The sequence below is a fragment of the Amblyraja radiata genome, chromosome 23 (assembly GCF_010909765.2).
Source record: "Amblyraja radiata isolate CabotCenter1 chromosome 23, sAmbRad1.1.pri, whole genome shotgun sequence".
Classification (NCBI taxonomy): domain Eukaryota; kingdom Metazoa; phylum Chordata; class Chondrichthyes; order Rajiformes; family Rajidae; genus Amblyraja; species Amblyraja radiata.
This window is the reverse complement of record NC_045978.1, coordinates 29,191,810-29,202,197: the sequence shown is the minus strand read 5'-3', so window position 1 is coordinate 29,202,197 and position 10,388 is coordinate 29,191,810. Positions and strand designations below refer to the sequence as shown.

General features: G+C 39.5%; 1 protein-coding gene across 1 annotated transcript in view; it reads left to right on the top strand.

The window, feature by feature from the left end:
- The first annotated feature begins 52 nt into the window (after positions 1-52).
- taf4 (TATA-box binding protein associated factor 4) overlaps positions 53-10,388 on the top strand; it is a 105,884-nt gene continuing 95,548 nt past the window's right edge. Inside the window, exon 1 of the mRNA XM_033041917.1 lies at positions 53-1,484. Coding sequence (XP_032897808.1) covers positions 68-1,484 — 1,417 coding nt within the window. The 5' untranslated portion in view covers positions 53-67. The remainder of the gene's footprint in view (positions 1,485-10,388) is intronic.

Sequence of the window (10,388 nt, the reverse complement as noted above, 5' to 3'; positions counted from 1 at the left end):
CGTAACTCCCAACAACACGGCTCAGTGCGCGTGCGCGGTCTGAGTCAAACAAGAGTTCTGCCTTAAGATGGCGGCGGGGGCTTCAGATCTGTTGGACGATGTGTTCTTCTCAGACGTGGATGAGAAAGTGGTGAGTGACTTAGTAGGGTCCTTGGAGTCCCAGTTGTCGGCTCCGGGCCCCAACGCGTCGGAACAGGCCGGAATAAGGGCGCAGGTGGTGAATAATCACGTGGAAAACACACCCGGGATGGTGAGCAATAATGTTGAGCTGCAAACAGCAGAGAACAAAATGGGACTGGCAGGAGCAGAGCTTTCCACCGCAGCCAAAATCAAAGTGGAGGAGAGCTCCGAAGGGAAAAGCGTACAGATTAATTCTCAGAATGCATTCGGCGGCGGGGGTTTGCCCTGCACGACGGCGGGGAGTGGGGCACAGCAAAGTCCTGTTATCAATAATGCAAGGTCCCAGGCTCCAGGAGTGGAACAAGAGCAGAGTACAGCGGCGGCAGCAGTGACAGGATCATCAGCAGAAACATCGGCTTCAGGCAACATCGGTCAAGGGAAATCCGTGGTAATAAGTGCAATGGCAACCCCAGTGTCCAATCATGTGAAAACTGTCACCTCCAATGTACAAACTCTTAATGGGAATAATGGAATGGTGATAAACTCTCACAATGCAGGAAATGCCACCACTTTCACTTATTCTGCAGCAGCAACTACCTTACCGGCCGTCACGATGGTTAATAATGGACCTGGATCTGTTGTAAAAAACACGATTAATACAGGGTCGCCTGCAGCATCTATGCCGGCATCTAGTTCTGCTTACACTGTTATTCAGACGTCTTTTGTCAGTACGCAGAATGTTCCTTCGACTGTCGTTTCCTCACAGGCAGCAGGACCCACAGTGACATTGGTGAGACCACCACCTCACAGTGGCCCAGTTCTGTCAGTTGCATCGACGCCGAACGGTAGTAGTACTATATTGAACTCAACGGTTAATGTAACCAACTTGCCGGCTCCTGCTGCCACTGGGGCTCCTCATCAGACTTCACTTCTGACTTTAAATAGTCAACCTTCGAGTTTGTCAAGCAACGTTACTTTGAATGCTGGTGGACAGGTTGTCAAATCCGACTTCCAGCCCAAAACTATTATACAGCCACCACAGCAGACACTCAGTTCTGGAATATTGACATCAACAACTGGTAGTGCTACATCCAGTGTAAACAATCAGTCAAACACAAGTACTATGGTAATAGGTCAGACTATACAAAGTGGGCTTCAGAATGTGGCATCGAATCCTGGTGGAATTTCCACTCAGTCGGCTGGAATGGGTAAAGGAATCATTAATACAGTTGCCCAAACTCTAACAAGGACAGCAGCAGTGAGCACTGGCCCAAGGACAACTATAACACCACAAGTTATAGCTCCCCGGCTCCCTCAACCTCCACAGCATCAGCCAAACATTCAAAATATTCAAATTCCCCCAGGTGAGAACTAAATTATTTTGGTAATACTTTTTGAAAATTGATGTGTGTTTTGTAACCAGTTCCAAGCTTTCAAGATATAATTTGCAGCGTTGTAGGAGATGATTAAGCTAAAGTAGGAAAACGTGCACTGGACTTTGAGTGAGTGGAGTAAAAGATTATGGTGTTAAATCTTGTTTTAAAATACTTTCCAATTATATAGTAGTGTCTGATACAATTTTATGTTAAAAGTTCCAGATTGCAAATTATTTAATGTTTGTATCGCACTGAACTATAAAGTTTATTCCATAAGTTACATATGTTAGTTTACCATAATACAGTTAACTCGTGCAATGCTGTTGCACTTAGCAGTTAACATAATGCTGATTTCACGTGAACTGTACGAGTCATTTGCAGATCCAGTGTTCTTTCAATTTAAAACATTGATTTCGGGCATTTAAAAAAAAGAATGACTGCAGTGAAAACTTGCTCTGTACTTTTGATTGATTTGAACAATTGGTACAATTAAAATATTTTTTTAAGGGCAGGTAGTTTTATGTAGCCTTAACCAATAAGTTCAAATCGAGTTGGTACGTAAATATTCATTGGCACTTTCGTCTGCGCCAGATATGAATCCGAAGGCACATTAAGTGATGTCATAATCCATCCAGAAATAATTAATACGCAATAAAGTATCAGTATTATTGCATTTATTTGTCACCCTTTAGAACCTCGATATTCTAAAATGGAATATTTCTTGAATTTTGTCTTCATATTTTAGCGTAAGAATCATAATAACCGCTGTGATAACAACCATAATTTTTATTTAATGATGCTAAATGAGAGATATACATATCACTTATAAACCAAGAGAACGGAAATAACCTACCTTCATAGAAACGTAGAAAAATAGGTGCAGGAGTAGGCCATTCGGCCCTTCGAGCCAGCACTGCCGCCATTCAATATGATCATTGCTGATCATCTAAAATCAGAACCCCGTTCCTGCTTTTCCCCCATATCCCTTGACTCCCTTAGCCTTAAGAGCTAAATCTAACTCTCTCTTCACTGGCTCTTTAAAATAGTCCTGTGGTACTATTGCTTCTTTTAACCTCAATGACATGGCAGGTGGAGCTTCCTTCCAATAGGTCATCCAAAGGAGGTCACCGCTGGCAGTGTGCATTTCACAGTACTGCACAGGTGGCATCGAGTTTTATACACAACCCCCTGGGGTTGATATTTAACCCATAACATTTCATCTCAAAGGCAAGTTTGTTGACCCACATTTTCATGGTATATTGTCTTTTAATATGTTCAATATTTTAGTGATTATAGATGGAGTAAAGCACTGGTTGGAGCCCATAATGTAGTAATGCAACCAATTGTGAAGATGATTTGTACTTCTGATATTCTCCCTTCCTTTCCTCCCTTAAATCAGAATGGCTGGACAGGTAACCATTTAACCTTACATATTATTAGCATTCTTCTCAAGTCAAAAGGCAAATGTCTCAACTTTGTATGAAACAAGGGATACTGATGCTGAAAAATACATAATCAAATTCAACATTTAGCTTTTAGAAATAATTATTTAACAAATTATTACCCTTTGGAATTGTGTAGTTTCTTGATTTCAGAGTCAGTTATATCCTGACTTTTGAAGGAGCCTTGCGTAACCTTCACTTTTTTTAGCCAGATATGTGCATGTGCATCCACAACCTCACATTGGATGCACGTTGGATGATTTTACAGGAGGCCTGTGCTTTACTCCTCCTCTTGTTCGGTAAACTTTTGTAACTTTGCTGGTGCCAGAAACACAGTGACATGTGTACTGCGTAAGTGAGTTCTGCTATGTGATTTTACCTGGTTGTGTGCAAAGCAAAGCATTTCACTGTACCTAGGTACATGTGACAATAAAGTATAATTGAAACATTGAATTGAACCATTGCTGCACAGGGTCTTCGATGTAACCAAAAATATTGTCTTAAATCCAGTCCTAATGATGAAGAATTAACTTAATGACTATAGCATGTGAAACTGTGATTACTGTGTTTATTTACAGTTTCTAAAATGTAATGATGGACTCATAAAATTTTCTTTTTGGATCCACTTGAACAAAATATATCTATGCAATAAATAGTCTTGTAGTCTAAATGTAACTGTTCTAAACACTGGGATAGATTTAGATGGGTAATTTGAATTACACTGTTGATGAACTATATTGCAACATATTTGTTGGAAATAACTTAATTTTGAATTATGTTATGCAAGAATCATATCACATCATGGATAACATTAAGAAAAAATGGCCAATAGCCTATTATTGCTAAATAAACCAAACAACTTGTAAATGTTTCTTTCCTTTAGATGCAAAGAAGCATGTGTAATAAGTGAGATCTTTGAACATGTACTTTGATTAATGTCACTGTTATTATATTACCATGCTCGGGTAAATGCAAAATCTGAAGAATGGAGAGATGACAATACAAATAATTTCAGATGATATTGTATCTCTAGTGTAACATCTTTCAAATTAACTAAGTTTAGGTTCTGTCTTCTTTGCATCTAATGGAACCATTAATTAACATTTAGAATTTTGCATTCATACGAGTTCTCATTCTATATTGAGTAAACCAAAATATTTTTCTGAACTATTTTTTCTGCAGAAATGTCTAAATGTGATAGATTTTCCACAGTAGAAAGAATGAAAGGATGACATTTACATGAACATTTTATTTCTTGAATGCAGAATATCAAAAACGATGTACACTCTTGCATTTTTTGCATTGCAATCTTGTATCCAGAATTTATTTTGCAACATTTGAGATCAAACTTTTCTTAAACCAAACAAAATGTTCCCTTTGTCAGGCAGAGAGGAGTTAATCGTTGCATTTGAGGGATTGTTAACAATCAGTTACAATCAGAAAACTTCACACATTAAACCACGTTATACCAAAATATATGCTTAATATAAAAATATTTTAAATTTAAACCTTTTCAGTTGATAGCCCACATTGCCGTCAAATAAACTAAGCACACATAACTCCTAGATTCACTTTTATTATATTTACAAATTTAGAATGAATTAATAACTTAGCAAAGCAAGGTTTGAAATTTTCCATGCATGAACTCTAAGCTCTAACTGGTCTATTTGGAGGGTTGCACCAGTGCTAGTCTATCATTTGGCATGTCTATCTTAAACATAGCTTCAGAGCCTGAACATTTTACATAAACAAACTAAAAAGATGATAAATTTGTTGGAAGAAATTTAATGTAAAAAGTGAAAGACAAGCTTACAATTTTATGGTTAATTTCAGATATTGGGTAGAATGGTAATGAGTCTCAAATCTGAGCCTGGTTTATGTTAGCAGACAGAATGAATTGAAATTATTTAGTACATTTTCTGTTGTCGTTTCTGCAGCAATTTTGAAATTTGGAAAGAGCAAAAAAGTGAAGGTTGCAACCTTAGCTGTGATTTCAACTTGAAGAATGCATCTTTGCATGTGCTGTAATGACAGGGTAAATTCAGTTCCTGTGGCGTAATAAAGTGTTTTCAGACTTTCATAGAGTAATGGCCACTTCATGTCACTAATGACAGTGGAACTATTATTGTAAAGGAAGACAAAAATGAGAAAAGTTAAAAGGTTTTTGATTTTAATTTAAGAAAGGTTCAAGTAGAAAGCAGAATATAGGAGGAAAGAATTATTCTCTGATTATTATTCAGTTGATGCTTTCTCTTAGACGTGTGGATTTGTTGCAAGAGGTTTTGCGTATATGAGCAAGGAGGTCCTACTGCAGTTGCTCAGGGCCCTCTTGAGACAATTGGAGTATTGTGTGCAGATTTGGTCTCCTAATTTGAGAAAGGACATTCTTGCTATTGAGAGAATGCAGAGTAGTAGGTTCATCAGGTTAATTCCTGGGATGGTGGGACTGACATGTGAAAGAATGGATTGATTAGGCTTGTGTTCACTGGAATTTAGAAGGATGAGAGGGAATCTTATATAGAAACATATAAAATTCTTAAGGGATTCTACATGCTAGATGCAGGAAAAATGTTCCCGATTTTGGGGGAGTCCAGAACCAGGTGTCACAATTTAAGAATAAGGGGTGGGCCATTTAGGACTGAGATGAGGAAAAACTTTTTCACCCAGAGAGTTGTGAATCTGTGGAATTCTCTGCCACAGAAGGCAGTGGAGGCCAATTCACTGGATGTTTTCAAGAGAAGGAAGGAAGATTCGAAGGGGAGTAGGAGGCAACCGTGGCAGACAAGAGAAGTTAGGGATAGAATAAAACTAAAAGAAAAGATGTATAATACAGCAAAGTAGCCGGAAGCCAGAGAATTGGGAAACTTTCATAGAACAGAAGAAAACAAAACGGGCAATAAGGGCTGAAAAGATGAAGTACGAGGGGAAACTGGCCAGGAATATAAAGGACAGTAAAAGCTTCTTTAGATATGTTAAGGGAAAAAGAGTAGTAAAGTCAAATGTGGGTCTCTTGAAGGCAGACACGGGTGAAATTGTTATGGGTAACAAGGAAATGGCAGAAGAGTTGAACGGGTATTCGGAATTGTCTTCACTAAGGAAGCCAAACAATCTCCCAGATGTACTGGAGGACAGAGGATCTAAGGGGGTAGAGGAACTGAAAGAAATGTTCATTAGGTGAGAAATACTATTGGGTAGGCTAATGGGACTGAAGGATGATAAATCCCCTGGGCCAGATGGTCTGCATCCCAGGGTCCTCGGGGAGATGGCTCTAGAAATAGTGGACACATTGGTGATCATTTTCCAATGTTCAATAGATTCAGGATCAGTTCCTGTGGATTGGAGGATAGCTAATGTTATCCCACTTTTCAAGAAAGGAGTGAGAGAGAAAACGGGGAATTACAGCCCAGTTAGCCTGACTTCGGTGGTGGGGAAGATGCTGGAGTCAATTATTAAAGAGGTAATAATGGGGCATTTGGATAGCAGTAAAAGGATTAGTCCAAGTCAACATGGATTTATGAAAGGGAAATCATGCTTGACTAATTTTCTGGAATTTTTTGAGGATGTGACAAGTAAAATGGATGAAAGGGAGCCAGTGGATGTAGTGTACCTAGACTTTCAGAAAGCCTTTGATAAGGTCCCGCACGGGAGACTGGTGACTAAAATTAGAGCACATGGTAGTGGGGGTAGGGTGTTGACATGGATAGAAAATTGGTTGGCAGACAGGAAGGAAGCAAAGAGTAGGAGTGAACGGGTCCTTTTCAGAATGGCAGGCAGTGGCGAGTGGAGTGCCGCAAGGCTCGGTGTTGGGGCCACAACTGTTTACCATGTATATTATTGATTTGGAAGAGGGAATTAGGAGCAACACTGGCAAGTTTGCGGATGACACAAAGCTGGGTGGCAGTGTGAACTGTGAAGAAGATGTTAGGAGGTTGCAGGGTGACCTGGACAGGTTTAGTGAGTGGGCAGATGTGTGGCAGATGCAGTATAATATAGATAAATGAAGTTATCCACTTTGGTGGCAAAAACAAGGGGGCAGATTATTATCTCAATGGGGTTAGTTAGGTTAGGTAAGGGGGAGGTCCGGTCACTGAAAGTTGGCGTGCAGGTACAGCAGGCAGTGAAGAAAGCTAATGGAATGTTGGCCTTTATAACAAGAGGATTTCAGTACAGGAGTAAAGAAGTTCTCCTGCAGTTGTACTGGGCTCTGGTAAGACCACATCTGGAGTATTGTGTACAGTTTTGGTCTTCTAATTTGAGGAAGAACATCCTTGTGATTGAAGCAGTGCAGCGTAGGTTCATGAGATTGATCCCTGGGATGGCGGGACTGTCATATGAGGAAAGATTGAAAAGACTAGGCTTGTATTCACTGGAGTTCAGAAGGATGAGGGGGTATCTTATAGAAACATATAACATTGTAAAAGGACTGGACAAGCTAGACGCAGGTAAAATGTTCCCAATGTTGGGCGAGTCCAGAACCAGGGGCCACAGTCTTAGAATAAAGGGGAGGCCATTTAGGACTGAGGTGAGAAAAAACTTTTTCACCCAGAGAGTTGTTAAATTCCCTGCCATTGAGGGCATTGGAGGGCAAATCACTGGATGGATCTAAGAGGGAGTTAGATAGAGCTCTAGGGGCTAGTGGAATCGAGGGATATGGGGAGAAGGCAGGCACGGGTTATTGATTAGGGACGATCGGCCGTGATCACAATGAATGGCGGTGCTGGCTCGAAGGGCGAATGGCCTCCTCCTGCACCTATTTTCTATGTTTCTATGAGAGTTAGATAGAGCTCTTAGGGCTAACAGAATCAAGGGATATGGGAAGAAAGCAGGAATGGGGCACTGATTTTGGATGATCAGCCATGATCATATTGAATGGCGGTGCTGGCTCGAAGGGCCGAATGGCCTACTCCTGCACCTATTTTCTATGTCCAAGGATGGCATGATTCCTCTCCAGTTCTGGCCATTGAAGTGGCCATTGTAGGACCTGACGACTCTATCGTATGTGGGACTGGGAGTATTTTGACAGGGGAGACAGGTGGTAATTTGGGTGGTGATGCACTCTTTCTATCATTTATACAGAGCTTCTTTGTGCTTCTGAATAATGAGGGAGGTTCTTAATGTCATCTTGTTTGTTCCTCAATATTCTTCAGTCAAGGTTTCCTGCAAGTTCGTGGGAATGCTATTTTTCATGAAGGCTTTGAGTCTATTCTTGAACCTATTCCTCTTTTCACCTGATAATCTCTTGTCATGATATAACATGATATATAATGTGTCTCCTTCAGACATGCAAATGATTAGTCTGCAGATTTGAGTAATCTGAGTGTAATTTAGAGCATTGATGTTTCCTGTAGGAGGACATTGTTTTATTTATCTCAGTATTGGATTGGGAAGATTATTACAATCACAGCATTGCTGTTATTCCACTAGTGCTTTGAGATGCTTGTTATCGTTAGTTCAAGAAGCATTCAAGAGGACATAGATCATTGTTGCCCAGAAGGCCAAGTGTTTTTGAATTAGATTTTAATCCTCAAACATGCCTTTCATCAGACAGCCAAAGGCCATGCTACTGCATTAATGATACAAATGTGTGTCTTCATTGACATGTACCCTTTGAGATGTGGTAAGTGATGCATGTTCTCTAGGGTATCATGGTGGACCCCTGTTGTACAGCTTTGTCGAACGGGAGAAAGAAGTTGGCAGAGGTCCTTTAAGTCTGTGGCTCATTCTTTCCTTTCCTCAGCGATCAAGCCAGCGACGACCTAGGGTGGCACAGTGGCGCACCGGTAGAGTTGCTGCCTTACAGCGCCAGAGACCCGGGTTCGATCCTGACTATGGATACTTTTCGGTTCGGACATTGTACGTTCTCTCCGTGACCCGCGTGAGTTTTCCCCAGGATCACTGGTTTCTTCCCACACTCCAAATACATAGATTTGTAGGTTAATTGGTTTGGTAAAATTGTAAAGTGTCAATGTGTGTCTGATAGTGTTAACGTACGGGGATTGCTGGTTGGAGCAGATGGTGCTGTATCTAAACTAAAGATGCACATACATGAAATCTGCCTGCTTACTGCATCCCAATGATTGAGGTTGGGGTGTCCTTTTTTCTGGAGTTGATACAATGGACACCAGTGAAAAAGCAGAGGTGAAATTTAGCATTATGGCAAGGAAGATTGAAAAATGTCTGTGCTGTTACTCAGCCTTCCTTAGCACCCGTCTGCCTTTGGGTTGGGTCTCGTGGATCCATTGGTTAACTTTGTATCATAAAACAGATGGAAATTGCAGAATTTCTGTTGTAGCTAAATCTAAGAAGGCTGTTCTACAGTCCATCTCAATTGAAGAATTCAAAGGCTTTTAAGTTTATTAATATTTTTGCTGTATTCTGTTAGAGGTAATGCAATTAAAGATCAAATTGTGATTTAGAGAGCAGATTTTTGTTGACCTGGAGTTTCCTAAAAAATATCAGATTTAGATACAAGGAAGCATCTTTATTTATTTCCAATTTTCATGATCAGTTCAGTCATTCATTGTTAATACAATGTATTTAACTTGAATGGTGAATGCTGCTGTGCAACTAAAATTTGTAATCTTGCATAAGTTTTTATAATCCGTAAAATATTTTGTGTTTCAATGCAAGATTTTTGTTTACCATTAATTTATTTCTGCGGCTATAATCCAAGAAAAGAGGCTTCAAGAATGTGAAAGTGCTTGCATAAGGCCATAATTACACTTTAATGAATAAAGAATTAGGTGTGAGAGTTAAGGTATAAAAGCTTGCCTTTGTGGGGGTTAAAAAATTGGGTTACATTGTCATTTTGCTTTTAAATTTATTTTGTTCAAAGATATATTTTACATCCATGTGCTGATAATGCGTGAACCAAAAATGTCATTTTTCTCCCCCTCGTCTTATGAAAACTGAAATGGTAGCCATTGCTATGGTTTTATATATATGTGGAGATGAAGTTGTGCTGAATTAAATCCATATTTGGTTTGAAATAAAGCGCGGTTTTTAAAAATGACATATGAAATTACCGTTACATCACTAGTCCCTGATACCCTACTTTGAAATAAACTTTATTTTCCTCTTCACCCCACATTATTAATTGTAAATTAGCAGATCCCAACAAAGCATTTAACTGGAGGGCAAGGAATTTCCAAGTTGTACATGTAGCCATAACAAAATTTAGTATTTAATTTGGGGTGTGCGATAAAATGCTATTATTTATCTGAAAATACCTGTTTTAAATGTTTGGAAAAAGTTAATGGGTGAATAAATTGTCAGTGAACTCAAAAAATAACTATTTTGGCAAATGAAGCAGTTTTGAACCAATATTCAGCATCCTGAACCTCATAATTGAGTTGTGGGTGCTCTTGCTGTAGTTGTCACTATAGAATGTTCACCTATGTAAATTTAAGTATAAACCACCAGTTCTGATTCTCGTGTCATCTATAATCCT